Genomic DNA, 15,424 nt, shown 5'->3' with positions numbered 1-15,424 from the left:
AGGAGAACCTCCCTTGCCCTGCTGGCCACATTCTTAATGCACCCCAGAATATTGCTGGTTCTCTTGGCCACGAGGACACATTGCTGGGTGTAACAGAAGAGAGTAGGTGTAGCAAAATAAAAGCAGATGAGGACCCTATGTGAGGAGCATTAGGTTGAGTTCTGACTTGTGATGTTTCAGGGCCAAGATCCTCCAGGCTGCACCTGCAGTAGGGTCATCCAGCTTCTGGAGGAGATGGAGCTGCTTGGAGCCAGCACGTTTCCAATCTGCCTTGTGCATGGCAATTAATATTTATTGCAGTCTGGACTGAGGGGTGGTATTTTTCTATTTTACATGGGGTTTTTTTCCCCCTGCTGTGCAGAAGACATGTTTATTTAATCTGCCAGAGAAAAGAGTGGAAATTAGGATGAGCTTCAGAACGGAGCTGGAAGCAATTAGTTGGGTTATTTGACTGTGTAATTGCCGTAACATTCAAATTGACAAAGGAAAACATGGATGCTACAGGAGGGGCTTGCAGCTAGATGGGAAAGGGAAGGCTCCTGCATTAGAATGGACATGATGAGCTGTAATTAGCTTGTTTGTTATTACTGGGCTGTGCATCTAATAATCTATTTACTTAGGATGCACTGGAGCGTGTGACATGTAGGAAGGACTCATGGCAGCGCACACAAACTGTCCTCAGATCCAAGCAGGACTTGCTGTACATCCACCCTGGCCCAGCTGGGTCAGCTCATGTGAGCCCAGGTAGAATTAGAGAGTTGTTTTGGTTGCATGAGGCCTTTAAGATCACTGGGTCCAATCTTCAACACCACCATGGCCATTATACCATGTCCCAAAGTGCCATGTCCACACCTTTCTTGAACCTTCAGGGATGGTGACTCCACCACCTCCCTGGGCAACCTGTTCCAATACCTCATCAATAGAATCATAGAACTGGGATAAGATGGTCTAGTAGTCATGAGGTCTTGGGTGACAGGTTGGACTTGATGATCTTTGAGGTCTTTTCCAACCTTCTTGATTCTATGAGCTGCAGAGGGCTTAGCATTTGCACATTGGGAATTGCATCACAAAGATGAGCAGAGGGCTGGAGCACCTCCCCTGTGGGGACAGCCTGGAGAAGGGAAGGCTCTGGGGAGACCTTAGAGTAGCCTTTTAATACCTGAAGGGGTTACAGGAGAGCTGGGGAGGGACTTTTGACAAGGGCTGGGAGTGAGTGAGGGGGAATGGATTGAAGCTTGAGGAGGAGAGACTTAGGTTGGACACTAGGAAGAAAGTCTTTCCAGTGAGGGTGGTGAGACACTGGCACAGGTTGCACAGGGAGGCTGTGGATGTCTCTTCCCTTGGAGGTGTTCAAGGCCAGGCTGGATGAGTCCTGGGGCAACCTGGGCTGGTGGGAGGTGCCCCTGCAACTAGGTGAACTTTTCAACCTTCCCCACTCTATGGCCACGCTGTTGGCTGGTTTTGCAGACCAAGCTGTCTGTAGGCATTTTCGGTGTGCCTGACTCGCTCTCGCTGCCTGGAGTTTGAGTGCCACATTCTGCAGCCAGTCTGAGCTCAGGGCTGCTGGCAGGAGCCAGCTCCAATGCTTCATAAAATAACATCTCAGCCCTTTCAGCAGCTTGTCATTTCCCTGTTGTCTTTGATTCCTGTAGCTGCCTTCATGTGAAGCCCCTGAAGCTGCAGCGTTCTGTTTTGGGTTGCTGTTACAATGCTTGTTTGGGTAGCAGGGAAAGGCGATTCCTCAAATGCCTGTGTTTAAGGGGATGCAAATCAGCTCCTAGCACACAATGCCTTGGGAACGGCTCTGGCATGCAAAACCCAGCTAGATAAATAAGGAGGGGAGGAGGGAAGAGGCAAGAGGGATTGTTCTCTCCTATAAACAACAAGAATGAATTGTGCTCGCTAAGTGGCAGATGGGTTCAAATGAAAATCTGCATCTCTTGGTTTTTTCCCCCGTGTGGGTGAAGCCTTCGCTCCTCTCTCCCAGGCTGCAGCAAACCCCGCTGCAGAGCCCGGCTGGTGCCGCGGGGCAGCGACAGGACACGGTGACAAGAGCTGTGACTTGTGGCTGTCCCAGCAGAGAGCGCTCGGCTCCACCATCTCCGGGACACAGAATACCTCTGCTCTGGGTCCGGAGTGTCTCTGGACCACATCTGCTCCCCTAGGGAAACACCACCCAGCCTCCCACCGACCCTGGCACCGGGCAGAAGAAGGGTTGTTGCTTCCTGCTGCTCTCAGCACCCCGAGCTGCCGCAGGGAGAGGGAACCGAGCGCTGCTCTAATGCAGCTGGCTGTAGCACCTGGTGAAATGCATGGGGACAAACAAGGAGAGCTGATCTCCCTAAATGCTCACAAGGAGCAGAACTCCTCCCTGAAACAAAGGTGATAGAACAAGAGGGAATAGCTTGAAATTTCTTTGCTGCAAGAGTTGTCAGGGATTGGCAGAAGCTGCCCAGGGAGGTGGTGGAGTCCCCAGCCCTGGAGGTGTTCAAGAGACCTGTGGCCATGGCACTTGGGGACATGGTTTGGTGGCCGTGGTGCTCTTAGGCTGAAGGTTGGACTCCATGATCTCAGAGGTGTTTTCCAAGCCAAACACTTCTGTGATTGTAAGAACTAAAGGCATTTCTCTGGCAGTGGTGTCCCAGCACTTGGCACTCCCCAGCTGCGTGCCTGCTTCTATATGTCTTAGATTATAAACTTCTCAGGAAGCATCTTAGCTGTCCCACTTCCAGCCACGCACACAGCCTGCTGGAAGTGCTGCAGGGGACAGCTAAGGGCACAGGCAGCTCCTGCCACTGTGCCCTGGCACGGGCAGGAAGGTTGTAGTTAGCACAGGATAGGTGAAGTCAAGGAATTCCTCCTTCCCTCCCCCTGCCAAGCATTTAGGGAGTTCAGCTCTCCTTGTTTGTCTCCAAATAAAAGTCGTGCCCAAGCATTCTGCAAAGGATCCCAGAGTCACAGAATCATGGAATGGTTTGAGTTGGAAGGGACCTTAAAGATCTTAAGGGACATTAAGGACCTTGAAGTTCCAATCCCCCTGCCATAGGCAGGTACTAGACCACTTCTCCAGCTGCTCTTCTCTCTTCTGCTCTAGAACAAGGGAGTGAGCTGAGAAATCCCTCTGCTTCCTTCTCCCTCCTTCCACCTGCCCTTAGGGGAGAGCTTCAGCAATCAATTCTTCGAGGGGTTCAGCAATGAATTCTTCTAAGGCGGCAAACCCATTTTTAAACCTCCTTTCCCCCCCCCCTCCTTTCTTTGTTTTTGAAAGTGCTTAGAAGTGCAAATTGTTATTATTGCTCTCCACCAGCTTGTTGCAAAGATGCTGCTTAATGAGCCTGCTTAATGAGCTTTCTTCCATCTCTATCTATCCCCCCCTGTATACAGCTGTGTGTCACAGAGCAATGCACACACACACACACAAACACCCACCCAGGAAAGGGGCAGCTGATTGCCACACATCTCTGGGACTTGGTAACTCTTCCATCCATGTTTGCCTTTTCTTCCTTGGAAACTGGGGAGATAAAAGATCCACTCTGGAATCAAATAATTCCCTGCATATGTGCTAGATGGTTTTGTTTATGAGGCTGAAGGATGGATGTGTGTGTGTGTGTGTGTGTGTATGTGAGACAGATGGTGTGTGTCTGCTTGGGAAAGATATGATGCGTGGATGAAGTGGTGTCAAAACACAGGTTTCTTAGGAGCTGCTCTTCCCTCTTTGGGGGTTATTTTTGCACGGACAAGACAGCAAAACTCCCTGCTGGCAGCCGCCTTGCACCGCGCCGTGCTCTTTGTCAAGGCGACAGAGGGATAGCCCCGCAGCAGGCAAAGTGGAAGGGTGCTGCCCCCCAGGGGTTTCGAGCCGGGCACGGTGAATTCTCTTCAAGTTTTCAAAGTCCTGGAAAGTTTTGATAAGCAAATAGAGCCTGGGCTCTGCCTCTCCATTGGCTGTTTCCTTCACCGCCAGATTTTGACACACATAATCTGATTGAAAATCAGGGAGGGGAACAGGGGCAAGAAGAAAGAAGGGGGGGAGAAAAAAGTAAAACAAACCAGAGAGGGGAAAAAAAAAAAAAAAAAAAGGAGAAGTATCTATTTCAGCAGACTGCAACTAAGAGAAAAAGTGGAAGAGGAGTCCAGAGAGAAGACGACAGCTCGCTTGTCTGGGGAGATTGCAAGGCGAATCCAGTCAAGCCAAGTCCCCCAAACAGGTGACTGATTTATTCTTCTCAACACTTTTCATTCCCTTGGCTTTGCCTCATTGCTCTCAGGTGGTTTTTCTACTTTTTTTCCTCCTCCTCCCCTCCCTCTTTGCTCCTTGTTTGCAGTCGTGTGGCCGCTCCAGGCACTTTTGCTGAGGCGTCCTTGATGATAATGCTTGGCTCAAGCCTTTCGCGCTGACGCTCGCTGCACCTAATTCGTTCTCACCCAGTGAAAATGGGAAGAACAGAACAAAACCAGCAGAAAAGATGAGAGGGGGCTCTGATGCCTCTGTCCCAGCCAGATCCAGGCAGCAAGAACACTTTCTCAGAAAAGATGTGAGGGGGCTCTGATGCCTCTGTCCCAGCAAGATCCAGGCAGCGAGAACAGTTCCTAGCCGGAGAATTTTGGACTTCAGAGAAGCTGAATTTTACCTTTCAGCTGCTCTTTCAGAGGGCCAGACCTTTAAACTCAGGAAAGAGCCCCCCGAGGTCTGCTGAGATCAATTAATCTCTGCCAGTTTTGCTAGATGAGAATTCAGCCTCCCCTCTTTAGGTCTTTTTGCTTCCCATCCATCTTGCACGTTAGATTGTGTGGTGTTTTATTGGGTTGTCACAGAATGGCTTCGGTTGGCAGGGACCTTAGAGGTCATCTACTTCAACTTTTCTTTTCCTTTATCATTCATTTTACATAGAAAAGAAAAATATTATTTCATGGTCTTTAATTTCATTCATTTTTGATCTTTTATTTCATAGTTTACTTCATTCCTTCTCTTTTTTTTCATTCTTGGAGATTGTCTCTCATTTTATTCATTTCATTTCAGTATTTCTCTGTTCTCTTTGATGTTATTTTGTATTCTTATACATGGTCCCCCGCTTTTCAGTTTCATTTTATTACTTCGATTTCTGTCCCATTTGATTTTTATTTTGTGTTCTTCCACATAATCTTTCCTTTTTTAAGCTTCATTTTTACCCTTTCTCTCTGATTTTATTTCATTTGTTATTCTTCTGCCTTGCCTTTCCTTTTTCAATTTCATTATGTCTCTGTTTGGCTTTGGTTTTTATTCTTGTGTATTGTCTTTCCCTTTTCAATTCCATTTCATTTTAAAATGATTTCTATTTTATGATTTTTTTTTCACCTTTTGCATCCTTTATTTCATGTCTCATTTCATTCATTCTCTGCACTGTATTTTCTGTTTTATAGGTTATTTAGTTTCTTTCATTTTCATGGCCTTGGTTTATATTTTGTCTTGCTATTGTTAAATTTCAGTTCATTAATTCTATTTTCCTTTATAGTTTATTTTTTATTTACTTTATATTTTATTTTTAATTTCATTTTCTTTCATTTTATTTTATTTCTCCTCTCCTTCTCTTCTCCTCTCTTCTTCTCTTCTCCTCCTCCTCTTCTCCCCTCTTCACCCTCCTTCTCCCCCCTTCTTCCCTCTTCTCCCCCCTTCTTCCCTCTTCTCCCCCCTTCTTCCCTCTTCTCCCCCCTTCTTCCCTCTTCTCCCCCCTTCTTCCCTCTTCTCCCCCCTTCTTCCCTCTTCTCCCCCCTTCTTCCCTCTTCTCCCCCCTTCTTCCCTCTTCTCCCCCCTTCTTCCCTCTTCTCCCCCCTTCTTCCCTCTTCTCCCCCCTTCTTCCCTCTTCTCCCTCTCTTCTCCCCCTCTTCTCCACTCTTCTCCTCCTCTTCTCCACTCTTCTCCTCCTCTTCTCCACTCTTCTCCTCCTCTTCTCCACTCTTCTCCTCCTCTTCTCCACTCTTCTCCTCCTCTTCTCCACTCTTCTCCTCCTCTTCTCCACTCTTCTCCTCCTCTTCTCCACTCTTCTCCTCCTCTTCTCCACTCTTCTCCTCCTCTTCTCCACTCTTCTCCTCCTCTTCTCCTCCTCTTCTCCACTCTTCTCCTCCTCTTCTCCTCCTCTTCTCCACTCTTCTCCTCCTCTTCTCCACTCTTCTCCTCCTCTTCTCCACTCTTCTCCTCCTCTTCTCCTTCTCTTCTCTTCCCTTCTCCTTCTCTTCTCCTCCCTTCTCCTCCCTTCTCCTTCTCTTCCCTTCTCCTCCCTTCTCCTTCTCTTCTCCTCCTCTTCTCCTTCTCTTCTCCTCCTCTTCTCCTTCTCTTCTCCTCCCTTCTCCTTCTCTTCTCCTCCCTTCTCCTTCTCTTCTCCTCCCTTCTCCTTCTCTTCTCCTCCCTTCTCCTTCTCTTCTCCTCCCTTCTCCTTCTCTTCTCCTCCCTTCTCCTTCTCTTCTCCTCCCTTCTCCTTCTCTTCTCCTCCCTTCTCCTTCTCTTCTCCTCCCTTCTCCTTCTCTTCTCCTCCCTTCTCCTTCTCTTCTCCTCCCTTCTCCTTCTCTTCTCCTCCCTTCTCCTTCTCTTCTCCTCCCTTCTCCTTCTCTTCTCCTCCCTTCTCCTTCTCTTCTCCTCCCTTCTCCTTCTCTTCTCCTCCCTTCTCCTTCTCTTCTCCTCCCTTCTCCTTCTCTTCTCCTCCCTTCTCCTTCTCTTCTCCTCCCTTCTCCTTCTCTTCTCCTTCTCTTCTCCTCCCTTCTCCTTCTCTTCTCCTCCCTTCTCCTTCCCTTCTCCTTCTCTTCTCCTCCCTTCTCCTTCTCTTCTCCTCCCTTCTCCTTCTCTTCTCCACCCTCAGCCTAGCCTTCGTGAGCAGTGTTAACAACTTACAGCACCTGGAGTTAGCTATTCGTAGACACTCCTCATACACCACCAGATTGATGCAATGCATGGAGCAGGAGAGCAAATGGTGTCCAAGCTCACCCAGTAAGTGCATCTCTGTCAGCTTGCACTGCTGAAATCCATTTAGCCACAGAAGCCTAAGGCAAAGTTTGCTAAAGCCAGTGGCATTCCCAACTTCACTAGGAGACCTTGCAGAGTTGAAACTGGGATTGCTTGAATTAAGGGGAAGGTGAAAATCAGCTTTAGAATGGAATTCATGCTGCAGACTGGGTTCTTGATCCAGCCTGGCACAACCCTGCAAGCACCTGTTGCCAGAATCAGGGGGTTGTTGTGAGGCACCAAAGGAACCAGAGGGAACAGCTCCATAGTCTGTCCTTCCTTTCATATTCTCATATTTGAGTCCTTTTAGGTACTGTGAGCTGTCATGCTGAGAAGTGGGAGCTCATGAGGAATGTAGGATCTGGTGAAATTAGGATCCTGGAGTCAGAAACCAGCCCCTAAAAGCCCCTTCTGAATGTGGTTGTGGCAGGAGCTGCAGTGTCCCAGTCTCACATTACAGTTTTACATGGGACTGGCTGCAAAATCAGCAGAGAGCATCCTTGAGGATGAAGGAATTTTGTGTTTGAGCACAGGAGGGGAACACTTCAGTGGTGGTTCCACTTTAAGATCTAACTGGGGAATTTTAGGCTGGAAGTGAGGAGAAAGTTCTTCACTGAGAGAGTCGTTGGACATTGGAATGTGCTGCCTAGGGAGGTGGTGGAGCCACCAGCTCTGGAGGTGTTCAAGAGGGGATTGGCTGTGGCACTTGGTACCATGGTTTAGTCATGAGGTCTGTGGTGACAGGTTGGGCTTGATGATCTTTGAGGTCTCTTCCAACCTTGGTGATGGTGTGATTCTGATTCTGTGATTTAGAACAGGCTACAAGAAGCCCTTCTAAGGTGCTTCAAGTCAGGGAGCCACAACAGCACGGCAGAGCTTTTCCCCTGGGCTCCTTTTAGCTGTCTTTGCCTCAGGGCAGATTACTACATCGCTGCACAGTCACACGAGTGGCAAAACAAATAAGAATGTTCATTAACATCCAAAAAAATGCCACCACTGCCATTTTGGGGAGCAACAAATTCCTTTGGGTATCTGTCAATCAGGGTAAACAAAAATGCTGCTACAGGGGCTGGCAAGAACGAATTCCGGGGGGGGAGAGGAAAGTTTAATTTTTAGCTAAAGGTTGAAAGCTGAATCCTGTTGGAAGCTGCAACGGCTTTGAGATGCAGCAGAATGTTTGTAGCCCTCCTTTCCCCCTTAGCCATTAGCGGCAGCTGATCACTTGCTGCGGATAGTCTGAGTTTCAAGGGAGGGGGGGGAGAGGGAGGTGGTTGGGTTGGGTTTTTTTTCTCCCCTCTCACAATCTGTGCTTCTAGTTTTCCTCTCAGCCGGCTGCGTGAATCACAAAGCCCAAATGCAGTTGTTAATTAACTCTGCTTTGGGCTCCCAGTTCCTGTTTTCTCTTTAAAAGGGGGTGGGGGAAGGTAACTTCCTTTTGTAACGCTCAGCAGCCTATTCAAGAGCGTTGTGCTCGCTGAAGGCCCTTACTAGCAGGCAAGGTGCTGGACCAAATTCGACTTTCACATCCACTGGGGCAAACACAACGAGAAGAGTAACTCCACTGATTGATGTGCATCAGCTTCCAACAACCGTCACAAAAGAGGGGCTGCACTTAGTGCCTTCATGTACCTCATGTACAGATGCTACCCTGAAACACTGCAAGGCTGCTTGTGCCTGATGCTATGTGGTGTTCTGCTTGTGCCACCCATCTCTCTCCAACCTCTAGCTTACCTTGGCTGAGCTGTCCTGCTAATGCTGTGTGGTCTTCTAGCTGGTGGGCAGGGGGAGCAACTCTTCAGCAGGCGTTGCTGGGTGCAGGCTTCCACTCCGTGTTCAGTCACTCGCTTCCAGAGGTTCTTCCTCCACTCTGTGGGAAGCCCAGGGAAATTAGGTGATTAATTCACACAAAGAAACCCAGTGTCTGAAGCTTGCTGCTATGAATACTCTCCATTGTGGACTCTTGTCCTGCCCCACCACAGGGGAAAATCCCTTTGACATGAGTGGAAATTCCATGTAGGAAGGGTTTGTGGCAGGACTTGAACTTGGGGCATGTCTTTCATTGCAGAGCACAGCTCCATGCACAGCTCTTCCACCTGGGACTGAGCAGGAGCAGCAAGAACCCCCTGAGCTAAGCACTCCTGCTAGGATGGAAGGTGGACAGCCTGAGCAGGGTTATGCTAGATGCAGAAAGGTTATAGGATCATAGGATTGTTTAAGTTGGAAAAGCCCTCTAAGGTCATCCAGTCCAACTTCAACCCAGCACCACCAGAGCCACTCAACCACGGCCCCAGGTGCCATGGCCACACCTTTCTGCAACACCTCCAGGGCTGGGGACTCCACCACCTCCCTGGGCAGCCTCTGCCAATCTCTGACCACTTTTGCAGCAAAGAAATTTTTTCCTCATCTCCAACCTAACCCTGCCCTGGTGCAATTTCAGGCCATTTCCTCTCCTTCCATCACCTGAGACTAGGGAGAAGAGTCCAACTCACTACAGACCACTCCTGTGCTTGTGCCAAGCTGGAGGTATTTCTGTGCCCACAGCCTTTTGTCAGGCAGAGAAACACTTTAGGATACTTGGGAGGAGCCTCACTAGGCAGTTCCAGGAGAGCAAATACGAGAAGATACTTCTGTGGCACTTCCCTCAAGGGCATGCTTAGAGTTCATTCTCAGGACTGTTTTGTCCTCTTTGTAAAATGAGCAAATCTATTCTGGGGCTCTGTTTTCAGCTCAAGTTGCATGCAAATTTCTTGGGAAAAAAAAAAAAAATCAGGTGAGTCATTTCAGAAGAAGAAGGAAAAATAACCCCAATAAATAGATAGACACCAAGAGTTATCCCTGGAGGAGAAACAGTGGGAATCTCAGGAGGCCAGGTGGAAGCAGGCAGCTCAAGCTGCATTTCCAAAGGCAGCTGGGCTGGGGAGCAGCTGGTTGTGCTGGACAACCACCCAGCTGCCCCCAGCAGACCTCTGAATTCCACACAGCCTGGCCCCTCAGCTGGAGGCACCGCTGTGAACGTGGCCCTTGGGTCTTTAAACCAAACCAATCAGATCCTGGGCTGCAGCAGGAGAAGTGTGGCTAGCAGGTCGAGGGAGGTGATTCTCCCCCTCTACTCAGCCCTGGTGAGACCCCACCTGGAGTACTGTGTCCAGCTCTGGAGCCCCTATTACAAGAGGGATGTGGAGGTGCTGGAAGGTGTCCAGAGAAGGGCCACAAGGATGAGCAGAGGGCTGGAGCACCTCTCCTATGAGGACAGACTGAAGGAGTTGGGGCTGTTCAGTCTGCAGAAGAGAAGGCTCTGAGGTGACCTAATTGTGGCCTTCCAGTATCTGAAGGGGGCTACAGGAAGGCTGGGGAGGGACTGCTCAGGATCTCAGGTAGTGATAGGACTAGGGGGAATGGAATGAAGCTGGAGGTGGGGAGATTCAGGCTAGATGTGAGGAGGAGGTTCTTCACCATGAGAGTGGTGAAGCCCTGGAATGGGTTGGCCAGGGAGGTGGTCGAGGCCCCGTCCCTGGGGGTGTTTAAGCCCAGGCTGGATGAGGCTCTGGCCAGGCTGATCTAGTGTGGGGTGTCCCTGCCCATGGCAGGGGGGTTGGAACTAGATGATCCTTGTGGTCCCTTCCAACCCTGAATGAAACTATGAAACCCTGCTGGGCTGTGGCTTCTGCCTAATGTGGGAGGGGAGCGTGGGGGCACTTCTGCACCCTGGGGAGCAGAGCAGACCTTCTCCCATCCCTGGCTGCTTGGGCTTGCTCTGTCCTTACTTCAGCTCATTCTTACTCAACAGGAGCAAATTTTGTGCCTTTTCCTTGTTTGTTTGTTTGTTTTTGTAGTGAATAAGTCAGTTACACTTCAACAGCTCACAGGAGCAGCCCAAAACTTACTAAGTCACTTTCCCATCAAGGCAGCCAGGGCTCACTGCTGACCTCTCCTGTAAAATGCAACAAGATTTGCTTTTAGTGCTGCTGCCCAGAACAATTACAAAGGAAAATGCAAATGTGCATGCAAAGAAGGTGCCAGCTGATGCTGCTGTACACAGCATCCAGCCTGTTGTCAGTCTCTGCCTCCTGTCAGAGCAGTTAGGAGCCGTGGGGAGCAGGCACAGGGTGGGCTGGGCTGGGCTCTGGGGAGCTGAGATAACAGCTCCATTGCAAGGGAATTTGGTATGATTAAATTTCAGCATTTGATGCTCCCAACCCCTCACTGCAACCGTTTGTGAGATTTGAGTCAGATCCAAAAGGTAACCTCCTGCACCCCGGCACTTGTTTGTCAGCCAGAATCCAAGCTACAGCCAAGGAGGTCACCCACCCCACCCCGTGGCTCAGGGCATGTTCTGCTCCATCTCTCTTAGGATTGATGTTTCTGTCCTTATTGTTTGTTCAGAGGGCTGGGACATCTCTCTTATGGGGCTTTTTAGTCTGGAGAAGAGCAGAGGGAGAGGGAATCTCATCGATGCTGATCACTACTTCAAGGGTGGGTGGCAGGAGGGTGGGACCAGGCTCTTTTCAGTGACAGGACAAGGGGTAAGGAGCACAAACTTGAGCATCAGAAGTTCCATCCAAACATCAGGAGGAACTTCTCTAATTTAGGGGTGATAGAGCACTGGAGCAGGCTGCCCAGGGAGGTGGTGGAGGCTCCATCTCTGGGGACAGCCAAAACCTGCCTGGACATGTTGCTGTGTCACCTTCTCCAGGTGACCCTGCCTTGGCTGGGGGTTGGCTTCACTGATCTCCAGAGGTCCCTTCCAACCCCTACCATTCTCTGATTCTGTTTAGCCATGTCACAGAGGAGCTCCTGGCATGGCTTGGGCTTGTGCTCTTCTAGGTGCAGTACGACTACCGAGGCAGGGTGACCTCCAACCTGCTGTCCTCACTCTGTTCTCTCAAGGAGAGTGAGATCAGAGATGCACCATGTCCTGCAGCCAGAGCAGAGAGATCCTGGCTTGTGATGTGTCTTTGCCACAGACACAGCTGTGGTCTGGAGCACAGCACTGCATGTAAACATCCTTCTGGTTCTCCACTACCACACAAAGGGAGCAGGAAGCCTATGCCTCAACCCTGGGGTAAATTGTCAAGGTGTCCTTCAGGTGGTTATGCTGTAAGCTGCAATCCCAGCTTCACTCTGCTCTCCCATCTCTGCATTCTGTGAGCCAGACTGTCCCACAATAAGTTCTTATTTTAGGCTCCTCCACAGCTCTCCATTTTCCCCCAAGTTGAGACCCACCACAACCCTAAACCCAAGCAACCACTCCTGGCTGGAGAGACCTTGAAGAGGAATCATGTCCCTGGTAGCAGAGTTTTAATTCCCATCACTGCTGATGTGCTGGGGGAACAAGTGGGAAACCCCCCCCCGGAGCACAGAGGTTTACCTGCTGTCTTTGTGCCCAGCAGTGGCTGGAAGATGCCACGCTCCTTCCTGGTGAAGAGCAAGAAGGCTCACACCTATCACCAGCACCGCTGCCTGGACGATGACCTGCCTGTCCTCACCTGGGAGCCAGTGACCTCTGCCTTCACTGGTGAGTCCAGCCATCCATGGGGCTGGTAAGGATACACCAAAGCAATCAGTCACTGAGTGGACAAGCTAAGGGAGTGGGATGAGGGAGGGTAAAGAACACCTAAGGGCTTCAGGCAGTGATGTCAGGCCAAGGACAAGCTGATCCCCTGCTGTGTGCCCTCTTCCTCTAGCCCAAATCCCCTCTGTCCCACCAAAGCCAGCTGTGGATCCTCCTTTTGCTTCTTGCTGCATGGCTGGGGAGATTTGAGATCTCTGGCTGCTGTGTGCAGTTCCTTTGGGAAGGATCCCCAGTGTCAGGCAACTAACAGCTGGGGGTGGACTAAGCCCTTGGTTGTCCTTCTACAAACTCAAAGCTCTGCCACCTCGATGCTCTGCTTCTCTGTTCACTGCCCACATTCCCTCTGGACCTACATCTTGTCTGCCTCACTCTGTTATCACCTCCTCCTGATGGAGGAAGCTTAAACCTGGAGTGAAAAAATCCTGGTGATGTCCTGACACTGTGAGAGGAGTCCTGCACGCTCCCAGGTGAAGGTTCAGCTGCTCTATGCTACATTAACCTCAACCAACACAGCTTCTGGCTCTGCCTGCTGCCCTCCCTCTGCTCCTCCTCATGCTCTCCCACAGCCATCCGTGCAGTGGCAGGGCTGGGGCAATCATTTTCTTCCTTCAGGGCACCATTCAAATGTTCTGTATTCAAATCTAGGATCAGCTTACCCTTTGTTCTGGCCCTGGCTATCAAACCAGAGTCCAGCCCTATGATCAGTTTGATAAACAAGAAGGTGAGGCTCGAGAGGGCTCTGGGCAGCCTGATCCGGTTGAGGATCTCCCTGCTTACTGCAGAGGGGGTTGGACTGGATGACCTTCAGAGGTCCCTTCCAAGCCAAAGAATAATTCAGATTAACCCAAGGATTAATTTTCTCTACCTGTAGCAGACACTGAGTGTTCTGTCATTTCTTCCTGCTCCTCTCTCCTTTGTCTGTCTCATCCTGCTTGGAATTTCCCTTTGTCAGCAATGGGCAGACCTTGATTGCCTGCTGATTGCACCACTCTGCACTCACTCAGGGAATGCAGTGTGGGCTCACATGGCCAAGCCCGAGTTCATAACCAAGCACACAACCCCAGCTCAGCCGGGGGAATAAACTACTACAGTGAGAATAAACTAACTGTGTGATTGCAGCCCCAGGAGACAAGGCACCAGAGGACATCAAGAACCAGGAGCCAGAATGTGTGGTTCCCAAACAAGAAAAGGACCTACCTGAACTGAAGGAAGAAAATGTCCCTGTCCAGTACCTGAGCAGGATGCTGCAAGGCCCTTCAGCTCAAGGTCTGGTATCCAAAACCACAACTGCAGGAGCTCAGGGCTGGGCTGGTTTATGGAGCCCTGAGACTGGCTCCAGATTTCCAGTAAATGGCAGCTCTCACTTCGAGGTCAGTGGTCAAACATGCCCCAGGCAGGGCTCATCAAGAGCAGCCTGTGCTTCCCTTTGTGGCTCTGCTGTAGATCAGCATCTCCCTGAAGGGTGGTGCTCTGATTCCTAACCAGTGAGCCCCCAAATCTCAAATCCAAATGCAGCTCTGCCCTGTATAGTTCCAAGCAGGTGTCCCCATGATGCTTGCTCCAGCACCACAAGAAGCAGGGTTGGCAGGGGGTTCACAGTCCCTTGGCATCCCCCCTCCCATAATATTTCCTCAGCTTGAAATCAAAGTCCTAATAGGAAGTTTGTATGGAGATCAGAGTTTGAGTCAAAGGAGGAGGAGTGACCAAGTGCAACTCCCCAAGTCAGGCAAGGCATTAAGTGGCACCTGGGGAGCTTTTGAACTGGTGCCCAGCTGCAGGCTGTGATGTGACCCTCACTTCTTCTCCTTTGCAAACTCAGAGATGGGCCTCCCAGGGCTGCAGATCAAGGACTGCACCAACACAGCAAACACTCCTACCTTCTACAAACCTGGCTTTTCCTGGGACCCCTACCATCTGCCATACAGCTACAGACAGACCTCCTCCACCATGCAGTCAGCCCTCTTGGAGCACCCAGTTAGCCTGTATGGAAGCCACCTGCTGCCAAGCACTGAACCCCCCCTGGACTACAGCATGCACTATTCCTCAGACATGGAGACCTACCACTGTGTGAAGTGCAACAAGGTGTGGCACAGAGGAGACCCCCAGGGGTGGGGAGGGCCTGGGGTGATTGTCACTGCATACCTCAGATGCATGCAGCTCAGAATGGGCACCTCCTTGTCCTCCTGACTAGGGGTTGAGGGCACCAGGAACGATGGAGTTCCCATGGAACACGAGAGGGAAGACTCAAGCAAGAGGAGGAATTGAAAGCAGAGATGGAAGCACAGCCACCTCATGTGGAAAAAAAAAATGACTGCCACTGTGTTTTGCAGGTGTTCTCCACCCCCCACGGGCTGGAGGTCCACGTCCGAAGGTCTCACAGTGGGAGCCGACCCTTCGCTTGCGACGTCTGTGGCAAAACCTTTGGCCATGCTGTGAGCCTGGAGCAGCACACCAACATTCACTCCCAGGTGGGTAGCAGCTCTCCAGGGACCCAGCTCTCCAGCCCTCCTGCCTGCTGGGGCTTCAGCTGTGGCTCACTCCATCAGAAAGGAAGGGACATCCCCTAGGTGCCAACCGTGCTGGCACTCAGTGGCAGAGCCTCTGAAGATCGTAGATCTTGGTCCCACAAATCTCAGGCTGCCCTCAAGAATTCCTTGGAAGGAAGGAAGGAAGGAAGGATCATTGCCATTGGTTCTCCTGTGCCTCACCTCCTCCTAGAGGGCACAGGAGTCTGCATCACAGGATGTGACCCCAGCAGATGTAACCCATTTCCATAAGTAACCATCCCCACACGCTTTGCACTGCACCAAGCATCAGGCCACCAGCCCAGGGGATTTGCTTATCAAATCTATTCTCAACCCTCTTAACACCCTTCCAGC

At 50.5% G+C, this 15,424-nt stretch overlaps 1 protein-coding gene and 1 long non-coding RNA gene across 5 annotated transcripts in view; one reads left to right on the top strand and one right to left on the bottom strand.

Annotated features, from left to right (window-relative positions):
* Window positions 1–4,016: 4,016 nt before the first annotated feature.
* Window positions 4,017–15,424, bottom strand: part of LOC137449921 (uncharacterized) — a 24,556-nt gene continuing 13,148 nt past the window's right edge. The window contains exons 1-3 of one of the 2 annotated variants that reach the window (XR_010989515.1): window positions 14,688–14,859; window positions 8,705–8,840; window positions 4,017–4,869 (exon numbers count right to left, since the gene is read on the bottom strand). This is a non-coding gene — a long non-coding RNA (uncharacterized lncRNA). Of the gene's footprint in view, window positions 4,870–8,704; window positions 8,841–14,687; window positions 14,860–15,424 lie in introns of those variants that run through there. The other variant, XR_010989516.1, reaches the window with a different exon arrangement.
* The window catches only part of GFI1B (growth factor independent 1B transcriptional repressor), a 15,033-nt gene continuing 3,736 nt past the window's right edge, over window positions 4,128–15,424 (top strand). The window contains exons 1-5 of one of the 3 annotated variants that reach the window (XM_068155939.1): window positions 4,128–4,208; window positions 12,364–12,488; window positions 13,665–13,811; window positions 14,365–14,627; window positions 14,876–15,013. In XM_068155939.1, coding sequence (XP_068012040.1) covers window positions 12,374–12,488; window positions 13,665–13,811; window positions 14,365–14,627; window positions 14,876–15,013 — 663 coding nt within the window. In that variant the 5' untranslated portion in view covers window positions 4,128–4,208; window positions 12,364–12,373. Of the gene's footprint in view, window positions 4,209–6,830; window positions 6,959–12,360; window positions 12,489–13,664; window positions 13,812–14,364; window positions 14,628–14,875; window positions 15,014–15,424 lie in introns of those variants that run through there. The other 2 variants (XM_068155941.1, XM_068155938.1) reach the window with 2 other exon arrangements.

This window comes from Melanerpes formicivorus, unplaced genomic scaffold, assembly GCF_026170545.1.
Source record: "Melanerpes formicivorus ecotype bairdi unplaced genomic scaffold, bMelFor1.0.p_v2 SCAF_33, whole genome shotgun sequence".
NCBI lineage: Eukaryota > Metazoa > Chordata > Aves > Piciformes > Picidae > Melanerpes > Melanerpes formicivorus.
This window is presented reverse-complemented; position numbering and strand designations above follow the sequence as displayed.